Here is a 23,962-nt window from a genome sequence, read left to right on the forward strand (position 1 = left end):
AGATCCTGTATCAAGTAAGCAGTTGCATTCTGTTCCAGCTATCTCGACTACAGCAGTGCACTTTTCTCCAATAAGTCGCCTTGACAGTTTCCTGCCTTCATGGACAGTCTGTCTCTTAATTCCACATTTCAATACTCTCTCAGGTATGGGACATAAGTTACATATGGCCCCTGTGTGTCCCGCAACAGAAGCCTCTACTCGTTTAAATCATGCATCTCTGCGGCACCATTTTGCATATCCCAAGCTTTTTGCTTTTCTCTAAGTTCCTTTTTCTTGGCTTGCACTAATGCGGAATTTGGGGGATTGCTACAAGAGGAGGCGATATGGCCATCCTCACCGCATCTGAAGCAGTACCAAGGTTTAGGCTTTGAATTGACTGCAGGAGTTTGTTTTACTTGTTTCTTGTCTTGCTTATCAATTTGTTTTGACCTCTTTGTTTTTTTCTCTTGAACAGTCTTCTCTTCTCTGGAAGCCATGAGACTTGCTATTTGTGCTTGCAATTCAGCTATTTGCTTTTGCAGAGGTCGTATAACTGCGGAGGGGCTGTAATCATCTTCCGCATGTAAGTCAATTTGGGTCAAACAAGGATTACATGTAGCCCCCACACTGGATGGAACCTTTGCCCTAATCCCAAGGTGCTGTCTCATTCTCTTACTTTTAGTGGCTTGTCGTTCTTCTTCAGTGCGCAACATAAGCAGGAATTCTGGAAAAGGTGGGGGAGTGCATTTACGTTGTTCAAGCTGGAGGTTTGCGATAAGAGCATTATTCCAACACCCCCGACAAAACTGCTTTAAAAGTTGCCTGTCCATGTCAGTGGCGGCAAGGCCATTCCTTCTCACCACAGAGCTCAGCGCTGTATGTAGCCGATGAAGGAAATCAGATGGCTTTTCCCCCGCATTTTGATTGAGGTTTAAGAATGCAGCAAAGAGCTCATCCCCATCCGCAACAGCAGCAAAAGCAGAATCAAGTAAGTCAAGATAGGCTTTGGATGATGCCAAGGGGCCCAATGGTTTGACTATGTTAGACGCTGGTGATGCAAGGCTTCCAATAATTCTCCTCACCACTAATGCATCTGGAATCGTGGGGTCATTCCTGTAAAGATCCACATTAGCTCGCCATGTATCAAAGTCAACCTCAAAGTTTGGAATAGGCATTCTGCCAGAAAAGGTCTTAAGCTTCAATGGGGCATGAGACTGAGTGGCCAATTCACTGCTCCTGACAACATGTTCTACGACCACACGCTGAACTTCTGAAGTGGTAAGTTGGCTGGGTGAAAGCATTATGGGAGTTCTGGGCCCCAGGACACCATCCTGATTCACAACGGACTTGGGTGGTAGAGGGCTCGTGGTTACAGCAAATGTACACGAATCTGTCTGAATATCCTCACTGGGCGATACTGCTGGGCCACAGGACAGAAGAGGCCCTTCTGTTTCCATCGGTGGATCACTATCATCCCTTATAGACTGAGCAGTAACAGAATCACTTATTCTACTAAGCTCTTCAGTAAAGTAAAGTAAAGTAAAGTCGTGACGTATTGTCAAGTATGGTGACCCATACTCGAAATTGGTGCTCTGCCTTTAACCCATCCAAGTGCACACACACAGCAGTGAGTAGTGAACAAATCCACACACACACACACACACACACACACCGTGAACACACACCCGGAGCAGTGGGCAGCCATGCTGCGGCGCCCGGGGAGCAATTGGGGGTTCGGTGCCTTGCTCAAGGGCACCTCAGTCGTGGTATTGATGCAGAACATCTTCAAATTGTCTGCCACTCAATTTAGCTAATTCCTTCAGTTCAGACAAATAAGCTTTAGTGGTGGTAGTACCACGGTTTTTGCTATACAGACTAGCAAGGCTCTGAATGTGATGGATCACAGTAGGATCGCCAAGACAGGGTCTGTTAAAAGGTAGGCCAAGAGAGCTCAGAGCCTCTACGGCAGAGCCATGTTCAAATTCAATTATTATCTGTCCATAGTACTCAGACTGATTATCTGTTATTCTTACAGTTCTTGAAATTTTCCCATGCTTCTGCAAAAATTCAGCAACTTCTTCATCCACAGCAGTTTCTGATAACCCGCTTACAAGAAGACAGTTTGGAACCTTTAAATTCTCCTTAAGTACTATATCCATGTTCACTGATCACAAAAATGAATTAGCAGGAGTGTTGATCAATAAAATAGATTATTGCTTACATTAGACTTCTTGAGTTTCAGCATACACAGTTCAATAACTTCAATATGGTACCATTTACAGGATCTAGAATTTTTTTTTTTGGAACAGGTATCAGAAGGGGAAAAAAAACTCCTGGCTGAGCTCGCCACGTTTTACTGTGTAACCCTCCTCTAAGGGTAAGTACACACTAGGTTCAGATACTTAACTTAAGATCACTGAATTGTAGTATAGTGAATGGTACAACCAGAAGTCATTGATAACCACACAAATTACCATTTCACATGAACTGTATTGATGTAACATATAGAGAACAATTGTTTCCACCGAAACATTAATAAAGTGTAGTGCGCAATCAGTGTATGTGTTTGTCTTTTTTTCCAGTCCAGTCTTTCAGATGATGAAAAAAAATGTTTCCTTCCGTAGGAAATCAGTTGTCTTTTGGGTCCAAAGACAAGTAAAGAAAAAACTTCCAACAAAAAATGTTATATCCAATCCAACTCCGGAATTAGGAGAAAAGGAAAAAATGCGTTCAAGGGTTCACTGAGATCCTACCGCACAGTGTTATCACATGAGACCTCACGCAGAAATCAATGACTCCATGGGTCCAACGATCAAGGGTGCTTGGCTCGCCATCTTCCATCCGAAAGAATTCAATTGCATACAAAACCTGGCCGAGATTCAAGTTCACAATCAACAAATCACAGCTTCAAATCCAACGGTTCAGGTGTTCATGACAATCTCAATAATCTTTTAGAGTTTATATCAGTTTACAATTTATATAAATACAATGCGGTTAAAGAGTAATCTATTCAAACTTCCCTGCATCTGCACAACAGATCATTTTTTTACTCTCTGCCAATAGTCACTCTCATCACCCGAAAAAAAAGGGCGGAGCTTCATGGTTTTTTTTCTTTCCACCAATAGCAAATTTCCATCTGCTAACACACTCTAGTCACCAGGCAGATTCTCTGATATCTGGTTTCACAACTAAGGTGACTTAAAGGCACATCATTCATTTTTTCTTTCATAGGGATTTTGCCTTGGGGTTACATATATATAACGTTTATATATTAAATATATTTATATATAATATAAATTATATGAATATAAATATATACATGTAAATATTTTCAAAATATTTACTGCATGCGTGTGTATTTGTATATACATAATAAATATACACAGTACACACACACATATATTGAGTAAACTCATTTTTTTTATTTTGGATGCGATTAATCGTTTGAGAGCACTAATATATATGTATATATTTAATTCATACAAAAATACAAAAATAAGAACTCATCTTTTTCTGTAATTAAAACGAAGTGCACCCAACTGGGACGGGGAGCAAGCCTGGCCAGTTTGCTTTCTCTCACGCTTGGAGGGTTGTTCTTAAACCTAATTTTGAAGAATAAAAACAGGGGTTTCTTTCAGAAACAGTGGAAGCTCAGCCGTGGGATTAGTGCTCGTCACCCAGCATTCTTGGACAAGTGTTGGTCTTCTATTGTGACTGAAACAGGCTCCCCAGTCTTTTGAAGAGTGAAGATGATGGCATGGTTCTGAGGTTGTATATTTGTTCTAATAATATCTATCTATCTATCTATCTATCTATCTATCTATCTATCTATCTATCTATCTATCTATCTATCTATCTATCTATCTATCTATCTATGTTTGTCTGTCTAGCTACACTGTAAAACCCAACAAGTTAAACTCAAACCGTTTGATGAAACTTATTGTCTTAAACCATATAAGTTTTTTTTTGTAAAACTAACAATTATGAGTGCTCTGAATTTATTTCAGCTGAGTTCACTAAGTAATTAAGTGATTAATTAAGTGCTGATTGAGCATTAGTGATGAACACCTGCTGTTAACAAACAGAATCACTGACAGAAAGAGAAACACAAGAACAACAACTAACTGAAATCAACTGAAATAAAATACATTAAATCAAGATCTAAACAACCAGCATCACCAGCTCCACTTATTAATAACTAGACTGACTTTATTTCTGTCAGACATCTACAGAAGATCTTATTGAGAATTAACTAAGGTTTAGATGTTGATTTATTTTCATTTGAAGTAACCATGTTAGAGATCAGTGTCTGCTTTAGTTGAGCTCTTGACCCTTGACATACGTGTTTATTTTTTTCTTCCTTTTTCTCTGGCTTTTATAAGCAAGTGTTCCTCGAACATATTTGTTGTAACTCAAAAGCCCAGAGAAAACGATCAGTAGTTGGTTGTTGTATGTTTATAATGATAATCATCTATTAGTGAACTGATCTCATTGAGTGTGAACATAGACTCGTTATGTGTCTTATCTCTGATTAAATAGAGGCGCTTATATAACAACTCCTCGGTTACCACGACTGTGCCTGCGTCCCTATGTGTATACTATCCATCCTAAAATCTATGTGATAGTAGTAATTTTCAATATTTAGGGCAGATAGGATGGATAGTATGCACACTGGGACGCAGGGTGTGTCTGGGACACTTGGTTCCCTCTCTGTCGGTCACTACGAGTTATGTCGTGACGACATTAGGGGATTTACTTGGAAGCCCCAATCATCTCTGACTTAAGAGAAAATGCCAATGAATATTGGCTTGTTTTTCATACCTGAGCCACTCCCCGTGCATACGGGTATAAAAGGGCGACAGGTGCATCCACTCATCCGATTTTTGCTTAGGAGCAGAGTGGATGAACGTGTTGATCTCCACAAAGCCATTCATCATCTGTCTGGAAGCTGTTCTGGTTGGCGTCACGGTGCGAACAGCGGTGTCCTGTCTGCAGCGATTTCCCTGGGCACTTCAACTAAAAGAGCATATTTCCTAAAAGAGCAAATCATGGTCGGTTCACGTCTTTTTAAAGACGCTGTTCCGGCCGTGTCCTCTTGGTTGCGGTTGTTTCCTGTCTTCCGTCAACAGCCACGATCGTTGTCTTCAGTGTCTGGGCTTCCAGCACGCTGAAGCTGCGTTCGTGGATGGTTTTATACGTTCATTGAGCGCGTGAACCGTGGCAGCGCTGCGATCGCGCCTCTCTCTCCTCATGGGGATGGGAGGGGCTTCCTCTGTCACTACCCGAGCCGATGGTTCTCTGCCACGAGCAGAGAACCATCGGCTAGTGCTCTTGGCGATCTGAGGGTTACAGTGAGAGCCTTTTCCGCCGGGCCAGTCCACACGGACCTTTCACTCCTCCTGCAGTAGCTGTTCTGTGCGGCTGCCCATTGATTCTGCTGTGCCATCTTACAGCGTGCCCAGCATTTTCATTCGGCGCGCCGATAGAGGATTGGATGACGATCGTGGCATCGGGGGATGGGCAATCGTCCTCTGAGGATGAAGGTTCGGCGCAGCTGCCCCCTCGCGGTTCGCGGCCGCCGCCGAATCGGACCCAGAGTCGGACCCTGCCCTGCATGCCACGGCTATCCTGTGAGTACACAAGCCAAGGCATTAAATGCACGAGGGTAGTACCAACCCGAGGTTGACGCAGGAGCTGCGCTCAGCAACTGGCCTTGCCCTACGGGCAACGGAAGTCACAGCGCAGTCCCTCGGAAAGGCGATGTCCACACACTTGTGGTCCAAGAGTGCCGGCCATGGCTCAGCCTGTTGAGAGGGGCGAAGTCGACAAAGTACACTTTCTCGATGCTCTTGTCTCCCAGGCTGGACTGTTCGGCGACACTGTCAAGAACTGTGCCCAGCAGTTCTCGGCAGTACTGCAGCAGACCGAGGCCGTCCAGCACATCTTGCCCCGGCGTGATGCACCGCTCCGCCGCAGGGCAAGCCCCAGTCTGCTGGCTCCGCCGTGGGTGCCCTCCTGTGTTCCCCTGAGCTGCTCCGCCTTGTGCTGGTGCGTCGAGCCTCTTGCAGGAACGTGGCGCCCTCGTGTTCCAGCTGGCCCAATATCGTCCAAGGCGGCGATAAAACGGCCCTGACACGGGCAAACCGGAGATGTGGAAGGCTGCTCTATCTCAGGAGATGGCGAGGTCAGCGCCGCTCCTTCCCCCGAAGGAGGGCTGGGGGAGAATCATTCATTCTGTTCATCCACAATTTCACAGAAAGAGCAATTTCCTTTTCCTCCGGGTTGTCAGGTTTGCGGGTTGACAGTGTGCGATGCTCTGCCTCCTCACTCTCGCCCGTGACCCATCTTGCCAGCGGCCAAGAGAGTGCGGTTCGGGGACGCAGTGCCTCCCCACGCACCTCTAGCCAGTCCCCTTTGGGACCCAGGGAGTTCGGTAAGGATGCTTCAGAACGCGCTGCCTTCTGTACCATCCAGCCCTACTCCCCTGCGCTGCACCACCGCAGGTACGTCGATTGTGCCGTTGGAGCCCCTTGCATGGCATCTGGAAGCGTGGCTTGCGCTGCCCAGCCCGTCTCGGTGGCTCACACGCACAATTCGATTCGGCTATGCGATTCAGTTCGCCAGGCAACCTCCCAAGTTCAGCAGCGACCTCAGTGGTAGCTCGGAACGCTCCTGTCTTGAGCGAGGAGATTGCTGTCCTCCTGGCAAAGGATGCAATCGAGCCGGTCCCTCCAGCCGAGATGAGGCAGGGGTTTTACAGCCCTTACTTCATCGTACCCAAGAAAGGCGGTGGTCTTCGACCAATCCTGGATTTGCGAGTCCTGAATCGGGGCCTGCACAGGCTCCCGTTCAAGATGTTGACGCACAGGCGCATGATCAGGTGCATCCAGCCACAGGATTGGTTTGCAGCGATCGACCTGAAGGATGCTTACTTTCATGTTTCGATCCTTCCGCGACACAAGACCATTCCTATGGTTTGCATTCGAGGGTCGGGCATGGCAGTACAAGGTCCTCCCCTTCGGCTCTCCCTGTCTCCCCGTGTCTTCACGAAGGTCGTAGAAGGAGCCCTTGCCCCGCTACGGGAAGTGGGCATCAGGATCCTCAACTATCTCGACGACTGGCTCATTTTGGCCCAGTCCCGAGAGCAGTTGTGCAATCACAGGGAGCTGGTGTTACGGCACCTCAGCCAGTTGGGGCTTCGGGTCAACTGGGAAAAGAGCAAGCTCTCCCCTGTGCAGAGAATCTCTTTTCTCGGTGTGGAGTTAGACTCGGTGAGTATGACGGCGCACCTCACGGACGAGCGCGCCCAATCAGTGCTGAACTGCCTGATTTCCTTCAGAGGCAGGACGGTGGTGCCACTGAAACAGTTTCAGAGGCTCCTGGGGCATATGGCATCCGCAGCTGCAGTCACGCCGCTCGGATTGCTTCATATGAGACCACTTCGGCACTGGTTGCACTCCCGAGTCCCGAGGTGGGCATGGCGCCGCGGTTCACTTCAGGTGAGTATCACACGCGAGTGTCGCCGCCCCTTCAGCCCCTGGACGGACCTTGCTTTTCTACAGGCCGGGATGCCCTTAGAACAAGTGTCCCGGCATGTTGTTGTCACAACAGATGCCTCCAGCACGGGCTGGGGCGCTACATGCAACGGGCAGGCAGCCTCGGGGTTCTGGACGGGGTCTCGACTGCTTTGGCACATCAATTGCCTGGAGCTGTTGGCAGTGCACCTGGCCTTGCGGCAGTTTCGGCCACTGCTGCTAGGCAAGCATGTGTTGGTCCGTATGGCCAACACTATGGCTGTGTCGTACATCAACCGGCTGGGAGGTGTACGATCACGCCGCATGTCACAGCTCGCCCACCATCTCCTCCTCTGGGGTCACACGCAGCTCAGATCGCTGCGCACTGTCCACATTCCAGGGGAGCTCAATCGTGCGGCCAATGCGCTCTCACGACAGCTCACTTTTCCTGGAGAGTGGCGACTCCATCCCGAGACCATCCGGCTGATCTGGAGTCGATTCGGGGAAGCTCAGGTAGACCTGTTTGCTTCCCGCGAGTCCTCCCACTGCCAGTTATATTTCTCCCTGACTGAGGGGCCCCTCGGCACGGACACACTGGCACACAGCTGGCCTCGGGCTTTACGCAAGTATGCATTTCCCACAGTGATCCTGCTCGCACAGACACTGTGCAAGGTCAGGGAGGACGAGGAGCAGGCATGTTTTTTGGTATTTTTTTGCATGTTTATATTATTATTACTATTAATATATTATAATTATATATATATATATATATATATATATATATTATAATTTTTTTTATTGAAACAATAATTCCTAGTTGATGAATTAGGATTGGTAGGACTGATGTCAGGTTAGTATGAAACGCTCTTCTTCAGAAACTGCTTCTTGATGACACGAAGCATAATCAAAGCCAGAACCAGCAACTATAGTCAATCCAACAATCATAATCCATACCCCAACAGCTACAAGGAGAAGGTGGGAAGAGAACACATTTTAATGTTTATTTTTTCTTTTTAAACCTCACTGTTTAAAGATTTTGTGAAGGTCTTAATGCCTCTTGATTTGTTTACTATGTTGTCTTGTGTTCTCAGTTTTGTCATCATCTGTATTGTAGTGTTTTCCCGCTGATTCTGTATCTGATTCTGTAGAGGATATCAAAAGGTTTGTCACAGTTTAGCATTAATTTGCTGTTAAAATCATGATGAATAAACCTCAGCTGTCCATTTAATATTTCTAAACATTCATTGAGATTCTCTCACCTGTGACTGTTACTGTGATCAAGATTTCTCCTTCATAGTCCAGAACTCTGTATGTTCCTGCATCATTGACTGTAAACTCTTTAATGGTCAGAGTCCCATCAGTGTCGGTCAGTTGATCACTCTGAGCGTCCTGGTACGTCCTGATCTGTCGCTTCAGCTTTGTCTGATCATTACTGTAATAGATATTCAAAAAGTACGTCCCAGCATCACTGAATCTCAGATCCTTGAAGACGACGTCACAGTTTCTTTGTTTAAATACTCGTCCACTACAGTCTTCAGTCTCACAGACAGGGATGAGTTCTGACCGACTGTTTAAACTAATATCAGAAATCTTTTTGGCCTCAAATCTACATGGCAGTGTGACGCTGTCTCCTTTTTTTCCTGACACCGGTTTAGTGCTGGTTCCTACAGGAGGGGCTCCTGCAAATACAGATTCATTCAATACAAAGAATTAATACTGAAAAAATACACGTAATCAGTGTCATCATAAAATATTCTAGGGAAGTTATCTTAGTCAACTGGATTTACTTTTGCTAAAGATGTTTCACTATTCAGGTGTCTTCAGCAATTGTGATCTGATGGAGTTTCTTCAATATTTAACATCAGAAATGCTTGTGCTAAAACATTAGCCACATTTAAATCAAGACTTAAAACTCATCTGTTTAACTGTGCATTTGTTGAATGAGCACTGTGCTATATGTCCGAACTGACTGCAATACATTTTATGTATAATCATTTTCTTTAAATTTATTTTAAATCATTTTCTTTATCATTTTAAAATTCCTTGTTTTTATTATTTTTATTTCCATGTTTTTATTGATTTTAATGTCTATTTCACTTTCTTTTATGTAAAGCACTTTGAATTACCACTGTGTATGAAATGTGCTATATAAATAAACTTGCCTTGCCTTGCCTTGCCTTGCCTTGTAAAATTCAAGGTTATTAGTTCGAGCCATGGGCTATTTCTCATGAAAATAAAATTATGCAATTTGCAGAAACATTACAGTATGAAAATGTGTCTAAAGTGTCCCTGTTGATTATTTCCACTTTCATCTGTTCAGAACTGTTCATCTTATGAGTCAGTTTTGTGTTTTATTGGTCTTTCAGAGTTCACAAACAGACCTCATTCATGATTAAACAAGATTCAAGATTCAAGAGTTTTATTTGTCGCATACACAATTATACAGAGTATAACCAGCAGTGAAATGTAGGTCAGGTCCGCTCCGAGGACAGTGCGATTATTAAGTATACAGATATTAAGAAAAAGAAAAGTAGAAAAAAAAATATATATATAAATATAAATGTGCAGGTCAGTATGTTGTTGATTTAGTAATAAAGAGGAATGTGCAAAAAGTTGTACAGGGTATTTAAATAGCTGCAATATGAGGTAGAGAAAAATTATGAATAGCTTTATTGATATGGTGATATTTACATGGAGTCAAGTGATGTTATGACACAGAGTTAGAGTTTAGGAGCCTGATGGTCTGGGGGAAGAAGCTAAGTCTCTCAGTTTTTGCCATCAGGCTACGGAAGCGCTTACCAGATGGAAGTAAAGTGAATAGACGGTTACCAGGGTGATTAGAGTCCTTGATGATTTTAACAGCTCTATTTTTGCAGCGTTTGAGGTAGATGTCCTGCAGAGAGGGGAGAGCAGACCCTGAGATGCGCTCAGCTAAGCACACAACTCTCTGTAGTGCTTTGCAGTCCTGATTGGAGCTGTTTCCATACCACACTGAGATGCACTGAGTCAATACACTTTCTATGGTCCCTGAATAGAAAGTTTTCAGGATTGCTGGTGAGACCCTGAATTTCCTCAGCTGTCGCAGATGGTACAGTCTTTGCCTGGCTTTCTTAACCTGTGTTTGGATGTGTGTAGTCCAAGTCAGGTTCTCGGAGATGTTTACACCGAGGTACTTGAAGCTACTCACCCTCTCCACAAGGGTCCCACTGATCATAAGAGGGTCCAAACAAAGCTAAAGCAGATGCCAGACCAAACAATATTTATTAATATATTAATTAATAACTGCATAGATAAGTCAGTGATGTCATAGTGTGTGATGATTTAATATGCTGTGAAAATTCTACCATCAATCCATAAATATCAACAAAATATCTTGTTATATCTTAGAATAACTCTACCTGGAACTAAAAGTCAATACCATTTATAATAAAAACACATGACACTGACCGCTCTCATAGATGAAGCAAAACAGCAGCAGAAGAAGAAGATTGAAGCATCTGAACCTGATGAGAAAACACAGATACAGACACACATCACACAGAGATTAATACAGCAATACAATACTTTACTGACTGATAGAATGAGACACAATGCTACACAACAGTTTAACTTGTATTTAAGGATTCACCACATGTGGGTCTTATATAAGAAACATCAAACTATAATCTGAATCTTTATATTTTATAGATGTTCAGTGGAATCATTCAACTCAACATGATCCATCAAACCCAAATGTTAATGAACACAAACAGTCATAGTAACCTGCTAACAGGAAATCATTTGATTACAATTGAGTTAACAGTGTAGAAAAAAATCAATAATTACATTAATAATTCCACTAATAAAAAAAACATAATCTTTGTTCATCAGCATAATGATAAACATGTTAGCATCATTAGCAGGTTAGTTAGCAGCCAACCCTTTCCACAAACAAACAAACAAACAAACAAACTATATGTATAATAACTCAAAAACACAGCTTTATTTGAAAGGATAAAAACTTACATAGTAAAAGTCTGCATGGGTTTTACACTCTGGCTGTCTAAATTGAAGAACTACTGCATGTTTAGCGAGATTTCAGTAAAAACTAAACCGAAAGTATAATTCTCACAGATGAGAGCTCAAGAGTTTTTCAGAAAATGGCTGGAGTCTGAAGGAGGAGGAGGATCGGTCTTTATTGCCTTCTGCTGGTTATTCTATCAAAGCAGACTGAGCTGTCAGAAGATGTGTGGTCTATTAGCTGCACAAACCTATGACTGATAAAACTGTGTGTGTGTGTGTGTGTGTGTGTGTGTGTGTGTGTGCAGATTTATGAGTCCAGACACAGCCAGGTGATAAGAGCTAATATTACGAGGGGAAAGTCCATCAAACATTGTGGATCAAATTGAGTATCAAATACACTTGAATGTGATGCTTAGAACAGCTGAAGTTCATTTTAAACAACCCTGATGATTTCAGTCTGATCTCAGCAGATTTCAGCTCTGATTGTGTCTGAATCTGATGCAGCTTCACAAAGACGGCGTTTAGTTTGAAAGTAAATGTTTCTGCAGATGTAAACTATTTAAACATCCTCTTCATGTTTCATTATAATATTATCAATAAAGCATTATTTTCTGAACATAGGAAAAAAATACATAATTCATACACAAATACAAATCAATAAAACAATAACAACAAAAATGTTTCTTGTATTTGCAGTTTTTCACAATTGTTTCAAAGCAGATTTAAAAAGAATGATACAAATGCACTGTTAAACAAACAAAAGCAACATATAAACATTATTTAAACATATACAGGTCCTTTTCAAAAAAATAGCATATTGTGATAAAGTTCATTATTTTCTGTAATGTACTGATAAACATTATACTTTCATATATTTTAGATTCATTACAACACAACTGAAGTAGTTCAAGCCTTTTATTGTTTTAATATTGATGATTTTGGCATACAGCTCATGAAAACCCAAAATTCCTATCTCAAAAAATTAGCATATCATGAAAAGGTTCTCTAAACGAGCTATTAACCTAATCATCTGAATCAACTAATTAACTCTAAACACCTGCAAAAGATTCCTGAGGCTTTTAAAAACTCCCAGCCTGGTTCATTACTCAAAACCGCAATCATGGGTAAGACTGCCGACCTGACTGCTGTCCAGAAGGCCATCATTGACACCCTCAAGCAAGAGGGTAAGACACAGAAAGACATTTCTGAACGAATAGGCTGTTCCCAGAGTGCTGTATCAAGGCACCTCAGTGGGAAGTCTGTGGGAAGGAAAAAGTGTGGCAGAAAACGCAGCACAACGAGAAGAGGTGACCGGACCCTGAGGAAGATTGTGGAGAAGGACCGATTCCAGACCTTGGGGGACCTGCGGAAGCAGTGGACTGAGTCTGGAGTAGAAACATCCAGAGCCACCGTGTACAGGCGTGTGCAGGAAATGGGCTACAGGTGCCGCATTCCCCAGGTCAAGCCACTTTTGAACCAGAAACAGCGGCAGAAGCGCCTGACCTGGGCTACAGAGAAGCAGCACTGGACTGTTGCTCAGTGGTCCAAAGTACTTTTTTCGGATGAAAGCAAATTTTGCATGTCATTCGGAAAATCAAGGTGCCAGAGTCTGGAGGAAGACTGGGGAGAGGGAAATGCCAAAATGCCTGAAGTCCAGTGTCAAGTACCCACAGTCAGTGATGCTGGTGTTGGTCCACTGTGTTTTATCAAGGGCAGGGTCAATGCAGCTAGCTATCAGGAGATTTTGGAGCACTTCATGCTTCCATCTGCTGAAAAGCGTTATGGAGATGAAGATTTCATTTTTCAGCACGACCTGGCACCTGCTCACGGTGCCAAAACCACTGGTAAATGGTTTACTGACCATACTGTGCTCAATTGGCCTGCCAACTCTCCTGACCTGAACCCCATAGAGAATCTGTGGGATATTGTGAAGAGAAAGTTGAGAGACGCAAGACCCAACACTCTGGATGAGCTTAAGGCCGCTATCGAAGCATCCTGGGCCTCCATAACACCTCAGCAGTGCCACAGGCTGATTGCCTCCATGCCACGCCGCATTGAAGCAGTCATTTCTGCAAAAGGATTCCCGACCAAGTATTGAGTGCATAACTGAACATAATTATTTGAAGGTTGACTTTTTTGTATTAAAAACACTTTTCTTTTATTGGTCGGATGAAATATGCTAATTTTTTGAGATAGGAATTTTGGGTTTTCATGAGCTGTATGCCAAAATCATCAATATTAAAACAATAAAAGGCTTGAACTACTTCAGTTGTGTTGTAATGAATCTAAAATATATGAAAGTCTAATGTTTATCAGTACATTACAGAAAATAATGAACTTTATCACAATATGCTAATTTTTTGAGAAGGACCTGTATATTGGCAAATGTTTCGTATACTTCACCTAATTTCCTTTAGTGTGTCATATCTATTAAATATAAACCTTTTACTCAACATGCAGCAGGAAATCTACTGATTGAGCAGATTCTATCGTATGTTTTTACAGAAATAAGGTCTGTGTAGATTAAGATGGAGTCCTATTATCAATCACATTATCAAAAACATGCTTCAATAAATTGGTTTCACATTAAGTCTGCATATACCTGTAGTATTGAATGTCCCCTACAAGAACTGACCATTAATTAATTTATTTTTTTTCTTCTTTTTAGAGTAAAAGCCTCTTTGGGAATCTGGAGTGAAATAATGGCATATTTCTCAAGAATGCTGCAGTAATTAAGTAACCTTACATATTAACCAAGGGTTTGGGGGTCCTAGATATGAGTTATTGATCATATTTCTACTCATTGTAACTTCTATCAACCTCATAATATACCAATGCATTCAAGACTTAACAATGGGGAGTTGTGGCCTAACGATAAGAGAGTCAGACTTGTAATCCAAAGATCGCAGGTTCGAGTCTCGGGCCGGCAGGGATTGTAGGTGGGGGAGTGAATAACCAGCACTCTCTTCCACTTCAATACACGACTGAGGTGAGACCCTTGAGCAAGGCACCGAACCCCCAACTGCTCCCTGGGCGCCGCAGCATTGGCTGCCCACTGCTCCGGGTGTGTGTGTGTGTGTGTGTGTGTGTGTGCACGCACTTGATGGGTGAAATGCAGCACAAATTCAGAGTAAGCAGAGTATGGAACACCATACTTGGCCATGTCACGTCACTCAAGTACAGTAAAGCAAACTCATTAGCAATGTAGGTATATTTATTGAGTTCCTCAATAAATTTTGCAAATAGCATTGGCCTTATATTAGAGATAAAAGTATATACAACATATGTCTATATACGATTATAATACACACACTCTTTTATAAACACATTATAGTAATAGCATACATTTGTTTTAGCTATGGCTGGTGAGAAAAAAAAACAAAAAAAACAATTCACGTTCAAGTTCACACTTGTCATGTTTGGTTCGATTAAAACGAACTCTGGTGCGATTGCTCTGTTAGTGCGGTTCGTTTGAGTAAGTGTGAATGCTGCTGAACCCTGGTGTGGACCAAACAAGCAGACTGAGATCGCTTAAAAGATGGTCCAAATGACTCTGGTGCGGCTCGAATGAAGTATGAACACAACACGGACCAAATACACCCGTATCACCGCTTTAATTCAAACACACCTTTTGTTTAGGGTGCTCGGCAAGTTCCATCACAAAATATATGTCATTCAACCAGACCAATCAGGTTGTGAACTTACCACTATGCCTTTAGGTCCGCTGTCAAAAATGCCAATGTGAACGCTAAGCGGACCAGGACCAAATGTATCAATTTCCTTTTTGGTTTGGACCAGATGAACCAAACGAAACGAACAAGTGTGAACACAGCCTTAAAAATTAGTGCAATAGAATGCTTCAGAATACAGTGTTTTATCAGCTAGGAGCAAAGCTTTACTGGTGTAGAAATGTTACAGTGCAAAATACTACAGTATAAATAGTCTCTAAAAAGGCATTAATGCAAGATATTCCCTGATAGGATAATGCAGTCCCTCTGATGGCATTTCACAGTGACATTTTGAGTTTAGTTAACTTGTAAACTATCTTAAAGCACGCTGTAGCAACTCATAATTTAAATAATTTAAACAATTTAAAAACTGCACACAATGCAATAAGTATTACATTATTGTTGTAATTAAATATTGCTACACAGGATAAGAAATGTAGAAAACAAAAACTGTGAGGGAGGCCATCAAGAGACATGAAAACAGCACCAGTATTTCACAACACTGTCCAGTTATGTAGTTCAGCAACTGACCAATCAGAATCAAGTATCTCAGAGACCAGCAGATAACAACAGATCATGGATCAGCAAACAATTCCTACAAAATTTACATTCACGAAACAAATACAGCATTGTTTCAATTCAATTTGAGTGCCTTTTTTTCATCCTTAAGTCTTAATTATGAATGATTATGAATTTATTTCAAGACAGAGCCACCATTTGTTCACGGAACAATTGTTCATAAAAAAGCAAAAAAGATTTGCTGTACCAAAAACATATGTCTGTCTCTGCAGAAATCAACAGATTGAATCGTTTAGATCTGAGGTGATACCAGGCGACTTCATGTCGGTTTCTCATGCTGCAGTTCAGACTGATGTTTTCTCTCATCTGAACCCTTACCAGATCAGAAGATGATGCATCTGAAGAGATATTGATAATTACTATATAGGTTAAAAAACAATAATTACATTTATATGTTTAAAATAATTATAGTTACTAAAATAATTATTAGTTTAAAAAAATTACCACTGGAAGTGATTTGCATATTTCCAAACCAAAGTACACAGAAGAAAATGAATTTCATGTCTTGTCAGGTTTCTGCACAAAGCCTTAAACCACTATTAATTTCCTGCTATATACATATACTGCTATTAATTTCCTTAGTAATAGCTTCTACCTGCTGCTTTTCCGGCTTGGGCTGTGAGAAATATCTGTGTGCAGCGCCCTCATCAGGTGTGGTTTTCATGAGATATGATTAAAGCACTGTGTCTGTAAATACATACAGCTGCACAAAGAATATTCATTCACATAAACAGCTGACAAACATGTATCTTTCTCCCATCTGAAGTTCACACAATCCAGGATAATATACCATTCATATCCTACACAAGTCAGAATTTAATATTCATATAGCTTGACCTTAAAATGGATTCAGTTTCTTTACCAGATCCTGTCAGAGGATTCATTTCTGATCTACTATTTCTTCTTCTGAGACTAAATGTAGTCAGTATATCTTATTTATAAGTATATCCAGTATAAAACCAGCCTGATAAACCAGCTATGACCAGGCTGGGAGACCAGCTAAAACCAGCTGTTTTTTTTTCAGCAGGGAATTCATGTTTGCAGTGTTCTTATAATGCTATAACATATTAAATTATGCTAGCAGCATAATAAAAAATGTTAGCAATGTGCTAAATCATGCAAGCAACGTTTAACAGTATGTTAAATCATGTTAGCAACATGCTAAAACATGCTTGCAGTGTGCTAACTCCATCCCTTATTAAACACAACCAACTAATTAAGATCTTCAGGAGCACCTGTGTGTGTTCAGTGTGTGTGTTTGTGTGTGTTCACTGCTGTGTGTGTTTGTGTTTGTTCACTGCTGTGTGTGTGCACGTTGGATGGGTTAAATGCAGAGCATGAATTCCGAGTATGGGTCACCAAACTCGGCAGTATGTCACTTCACTTTAAATGCTTCCATAAAATAGTTTCACATTAAGTATGCATATAGTATTGAATGTCCCCTACAAGAATTGACCATTCATTTTTTTTCTACTTAGGCTACTACCATCAAGCTCTCTTTGGGCTTCTGGAGTGAAATAATGGCATATTTCTCAAGAATACTGCAGTAATTAAGTAACCTTACATATTAATCAAGTGTGTGGGGGTCCTAGATATGAGTTAATCATCTTATTTCTACTCATTGCACCTTCTTAAAAATAATGATTAAATTGTGCTTGTCAAAATGATTCACTGTTTAGGAGGGAGCGTTGGAAACGCCACACGCTGGTGACTGCTGAGCTAAAGGTGGAAATGCATCCAAAACAACCATGCATTTAAAAACAATTACTTATTGAAAGTGTGATGTATTAAATACAATGAACAAATAATCTAATACCATTAAATATGAAGTGTCTGCATAATAGTTTGATCAAATCGTAGGGCTTGTTTCATAGAGAGCTTGATTAATCAGGCCAGTAGAGCAGTGTTGGGTAGTAATATTACTCTTTGCATTAACTAGTAAGATTTCAGAGCAACCCCTACTGATTTGAAATCAATCCAATAATTCCTCGGTTATTTCCATAATTATCATGACTCGCACAGGCACATGCAGAAATAATGCTACGATCTATTCCACTGATTTAGTCAGGAGAGAAGGTGATCTGAACACAGATGTGTGGCAGGACTTTACTCTGGTATTACATGGCTTGCTCACCAACATCTCTCTGATCCGATATACATTATGTTACTATAATTAAAAATCTTATGAACTTATGTGATTTCTTCTGATAAAATACTTCATGAAATATAATCATATATGGGTACCACAGAAATTATAAGCTACACATGACAATTAATACAGCACTTTTACTTAATAACCACTATTGAGTGTTTGTAATCACTTCTGACTGCCATCCAATGTAGACTTTGGTCAAATGATGAGGCAGAAATATATTGTTAGTAACATTTCAGAAGAGTTTCATGGTGAAGATACACAATTACAACTTCTGTGGGGCGTGAAGGAAAAGTAATATGTATCGTAACTAATTACTGTTGCCAGAAATTAATAAGTAAAGTAATAATATTACTTTTGAAAGGAGTAACTAATGAGTAATAAATTACATTTTTGGAGTAACGAACCCAAGACTGCCAATAAGACACTAAAACCTTTTACATGATTTTAATATACACTAAGATTGTATATCATAGCAGTAAGATTTTTTAAAGAATTATTTTCTGCTCACCAAACCTGCATTTATTTGATCCAAAATACAGCAAAACCAGCAATATATGTAATAGACCATTTTTTTTCTTTACTATTTAAACGTTTTCTATGTGAATATGTTAAACTGTAATTTATTTCTGTGATCGAAGCTGTATTTCCAGCATCATTACTGCAGTCTTCAGTGTCCTTCAGAAATCATTCTAATATACTGATTTACTGCTCAACAAACATTTCTGATTATTATTATTAATATTTAAAACAGTTGAGTATAGTTTGTTCAGGATTCACAGATCAGCATTTATCTAAAATAAAAATATTTTATAACATTATACACTATACCGGTCAAAAGCTGGAGTTAGTATTATTATTATTTTTTGGGAAAGAAATGATAGAAATTAGTACTTTAAGGATACTTTAAATGGATCAAAAGTGATGATAAAGACATTTATAATGTTACTAAAGATATTTCAGATAAATGCTGTTCTTCTGAACTTTCTATTCATCAAAGAAACCTGGAAAATTCTACTCAGCTGTTTTTTGCATATAATAATAATAATAAATGTTTCTTGAGCAGGAAATCAGCTTATTAGAGTAATTTCTGAAGGATCGACACTGAAGACTGGAGTAATGATGCTGGAAATACAGCTTTGATCACAGAAATAAATTACAGTTTAAAATATATTCACTTCCAAAACTATTTTAAATTACAATATTTACTGTTTTTGCTGTATTTAAATAATGCAGGTTTGGTGAGCAGAAGAGAATCAAAAAACATTAAAAATTGAGATTAATATGTTTATTTCATGTTTGAAATATAATATTTGTATGACTGGATGAGAGGTGTATATTCCAGTAAGTGACCAGTAGATGGAGACATTTAACTGAGTCAGGACTGATATGTTGGCAGGATCCTCTGCAGATCTGTTGGCACTGAAGGCAAACTGAGTAACCAGTTCTGTTCGGTGATCTGGCCCTCTATACGATTTCTTGCATTGGGACGTCTTGGTAGGAATCATGGTTCTCGTTCAGTGACATTTCAGGATGAATATTTGATATATAATTACACAATCAGAACCACCACCACTCCAATCACAATCACAATCACAATCACAATCCTAATCACAATCCCAATCACAATCACAATCAGAATCACAATCACAATCACAATCACAATCCCAATCCCAATCACAATCCCAATCCCTATCAGCTGGAAGGGGAAAGTGGGAAGAGAATACAATTTTAAAAAATGATTTTTTTCTTTTTTAAACTGCTTAAAGATTTTGTAAAGTTCTCAACACCCTCGGTTTTACTTACGAACTTGTTTAGCGTCATGGGGTTGGTCCTCGTGTTTGTCCTTCGAGCTCGTACTAGGTTCTGTAGAGAATGTAGGAAGGTTAATTACACAGGTAATTATTAATTAGCCGTTCATTATAATTAACTCTTTCACGCGTGAGTTTAAAATATTCGCTGAGCCCAGCGGGAGTTTATTCAGGCGACTGTTATTTTAGATTGTTTACTCTTACTGTTTCCATGGCGACGCGTCATGCTTGTCACGTGACACACCGCAGCTACAGTAGAGTGGTGGAACTATGATGTCACTTTGTAGGCGAAAACCCGGAAGCGAGTTAGCATTTCAGCACTTCCGGTTTCATCATCCCAGAGTCAATGGGTTTTTTGAATGGGATTTTGGTTAAATCCCTTAAATAAGGTCCGTGGTTCACACAGGCTCAAGATACTTTCACGTTTTATTCTACGACATAAAACACACCAGTTACACCCCACTCGTGATTTTTTAAAGCTGTTACGTTTCTTTAAAAAGACGGTTGCTAACAAGTTGCTAAACGGGACTACAGGCGCTGTCGGAGACATTCAACGTCATCACGCCGAACAGGAACTCATTCTAACCTGCTTTTACAGTCTCGTGCTCTTTTGGATTAGTTTGTTTATCAATTTATAGTTTATCAAGTGTAGTGTTTGCTAATTTGTAGTTCAATCATTTGTAGAATAACCAGTTAATAGTTTTCAGAATTGTATATTGTTCTTCAACAATGGTTTTATGCTTTGCCCGAATCGCAAGCACAAGTGTTCGGATGGAAGATGCTCGTTTTACCTGCTGATGTACCCCAGCGGAGACTCTGGCCTCGGACCATAAACTAAACCAGATTACGATTATTCCATATGAAGCACATTTACCGGCTGTACCTGGTCACGGTTAAAGTGAAACTTTAATGATGCATGAAAGCTAACGTTACGTTAAAATTAAAAGTTTACAGCCATATGAAGCTGTTGGAAGGCAGAAAGCTTGAGGATTTTCTAGAAGCAAGGATAAAATAACATTTTGTTGAACCACCCTTACAACATGATAGCTGAAATGTGGTATTTTATTCACTAAAATAAATATAATATTACCATATCCAAAAACTTTCTTACTCTACTGTTAATTATTAGATTAAAGGCACTAGAATTGTATTAAATACTACTTTTTTTATGAAAATATTAATATTAATCTAGGTTTAATTTTCTGTTAATGCAGTTTATTTAGAAATGTACAGAAAAGGGTTTGATCCTACAGTACTTGTTGCAGTCTTAGATATGTGTGCTCCTATCAATATTAATTTGGTTATGTTAAATATACTATTATAGTTTTAATTGATGTTGATTTTGATAAAATTTAGCTTTCATTTTAAATTTTGTTAATTAGACAATACACAATTAATTGCTTTATTAATGCCTCATTCATTCATTCATGAGGTTTAATTATGAATATTTCATTTATTCACAACTTACTATTTATTATTAATTTGTTTCATGTAAGTTTTAGTTTGGCTCTAGTTTTGTATTTTTTCCCTGTTTTTATATGGAAATGTTGATCTTTCATGAAATGAATATTGTGTGTTTTGTACTTTTCCCCCAGACGAGCAGACAGGAAGCCCGGTGCTCATTCCCAGATCAGCTGTCATTTTCCAAGTGTGTGCTCTTAGCTGCCTTTGGTTTCTTCCACTGACATGTGGTGTCTGTGCAGCTGAAATTGTGAATGGCAAAGATAGCCAATGCTGCTGCATGACTACATTTGTAGTGTCCACGTGGGCATTCACATGGACATAATGCCTTCATCACCTGTAGAGACCTGTGTCATGGCAAGATTAATGTTCATTGTTGACAGAATATAATTTATTTTAATAAAACTATTTTATGTCAATGTGTCAGTTTTTTACTTATGTATTTTTTAACATTTGAAAATCCTGATTATAGTGCATTTATTCATCTCTGGTCAGCTCTCACTAATACAAATGTGTGGTAAAGGCTGAATTTGTATAAGCTGCTTGTGCTATTATCCCACTGGTTCTCATGTTTAGGAGTGTGGATAACCAGTCGAAAAATAGAAAACAAAATAAAAAAACCCCCCCAAAAAAACAGGAGAAAATATATGAAGAAAACAAACTTTAGAAAATATAGTTACTGTTGGGAAAATAACTTTGGTGATGATATTGGCCTCAACTGGATAATTTTAAATTATTATATTAATTCTAAGTGATTGTTCATCTTGTTTAACAGCCTTTTATATATAAATTCAGTTATACACATTCAACACGTGTAACTAATTATTATAATTTATTCCTCCCTCCCTGACTGCACTTACCAACACTTATAGACTTTGTCCCTCATGCTATCCCTGACAGCTCCGCTAAGACCAGCGTGTAAGTCTCCGGTAAACAGGAGAAGAGCAGAGTAAACTTTAAAGTTATTTACACAATCTGTATATGATATCAATAAAACATGTCAGATTATATTTGTAAGGATCATTATTGCTGCTTCCAGAGACATCAGCGTGTGATTACTGACCATGTCTGGCAATCAGAATACTTCAGTATACATACTATATACAAAGCATTTGTTTTCTATTTTTTTTCCTTTTTTATTACTCAAATAATTATTTTTGTATTTTTAGTGCTCAAATAAATCTGTCTATTATTTTATAGTTAAAAAACTATGCAGGAATATGTATAATGACTAAAATAGCTTGTATAATTCTGCAATCCATTTGGTGGTTATTTTTCCTCAAACAGGGGGGTGGGGGGGACTATAATTAGTTTCAGAAAAAATATTGCAGGAATCTCCTTTTTCATGGTATCTTCTTCAAATTTGAAATATGAACTCATGAGACACATGGATTTCGATCCATTACTTTTCTGGATTGCTCCAGGACTTATTTCATGTATTTGTACATGAAATAAAAAAAACATTCAGTTTGGAAAAATATTTTTCAAGGCACGTCAGTGCCTATAACTTTTTATCTTTTTGAGCATTATCAACTCTGGATGATAGATAGTAAAGCCCAGAGTCTCTTCTTTCCAAAGATACCTAATTTGTTTGTGTAAGCACACTTTGTCACAAACTGTTACCATTTTAATTTAGGTAGGTTATTTTCACCTGCGAGGCCACAAATGGGGGTGAAGGTTAACAGGTTAAACCTCACCTGTCCACTAATTAATATTTCTAAACATTCATCAGTTTTCTCACCTGTGACCGTCACGGTGACCAGGATTCCTCCTGATGAGTTCAGGACTCTGTATGTTCCTGCATCACTGGATGAGAAGTGTTTAATGGTCAGGCGGCTATTATTGTCGGTCAGTCGATCAGTCAGGACACCCTGTCCTCTCCTCCACACCTCTGTCCAGCCTGGGTTTGTAAAATGAGTGACGTTCTTAGCCTCATGCGGCAGATCATCAAACATCAGCTCTTCACCTGTCTGTCCTGTTAAATTATCTGAAGAGAAATACAGCATAATTATGACATGGTACTTTTATAATATTGATGATGGATGATATTACACTGGTGTAACATAATATAAAATAAACACTGGTACTAAATGAAAGCAACAAAAGCTCAAATCAATATTTAAATCAGTTTTGACCTTACCTTTAACACGGACATCATAACTGTAGATGTCGTGGAGATGACTGTTGGCATACACTGTAGAGATGTATTTTCCAGCATCTGTGGTCTTCAGGTCTTGTAGAATGAGGTCACAACTACCACTCTCTTTCACACGATCCTTGAAGTGTTCATGCTGATTGGGACCATAAGCAATTTTGGATCCAAATCTCAGAAGAGTGGTTAAATCCTCTCTGTTGCTTGAATTACACGGCAGGGTAATACTGCTGCCCTTTAGTCCCTCCACAGTTAATGAAGACGCGGCTACAAATAAAAACAGTGTTAAATCACTGCACAATATTGACAATGATGTGGTATTTATTCATCTTATTAATGTCACCAATCCTATTTAGAAATATTTTTTCTTTATATTACACACACTCACCAGGCAAGAGGAACAGCAGAGAAGTCAGGCACCTGATAAAAAAAGAAAACGGTGGTTATATGTTCCTCAAATCTCACCTGAAGTAAAGAATATTGTACAGAAACACTGACAATGTTATAGTTATTCAGCACTTCTATACATCATATGAGAAGAAACTGAACACAAACTTCACCGGACCTAGGGGTGGGAGATATGA

The 23,962-nt window shown here is 39.8% G+C and overlaps 1 protein-coding gene across 2 annotated transcripts in view; it reads right to left on the reverse strand.

Annotated features, from left to right (window-relative positions):
* Positions 1-23,962, reverse strand: part of LOC306885634 (uncharacterized protein) — a 431,626-nt gene that overhangs the window by 397,374 nt on the left and 10,290 nt on the right. The window contains exons 3-7 of one of the 2 annotated variants that reach the window (XM_079442295.1): positions 23,767-23,798; positions 23,367-23,645; positions 22,968-23,213; positions 19,761-19,820; positions 19,341-19,561 (exon numbers count right to left, since the gene is read on the reverse strand). The exons of the other annotated variant lie outside the window; for it this stretch is intronic. Coding sequence (XP_079298421.1) covers positions 19,554-19,561; positions 19,761-19,820; positions 22,968-23,213; positions 23,367-23,645; positions 23,767-23,798 — 625 coding nt within the window. The 3' untranslated portion in view covers positions 19,341-19,553. Of the gene's footprint in view, positions 1-19,340; positions 19,562-19,760; positions 19,821-22,967; positions 23,214-23,366; positions 23,646-23,766; positions 23,799-23,962 lie in introns of those variants that run through there. 2 annotated transcript variants of the gene reach the window in all.

This window comes from Barbus barbus (genome assembly GCF_936440315.1).
Source record: "Barbus barbus genome assembly, chromosome: 19".
Taxonomy (NCBI): Eukaryota; Metazoa; Chordata; class Actinopteri; order Cypriniformes; family Cyprinidae; genus Barbus; species Barbus barbus.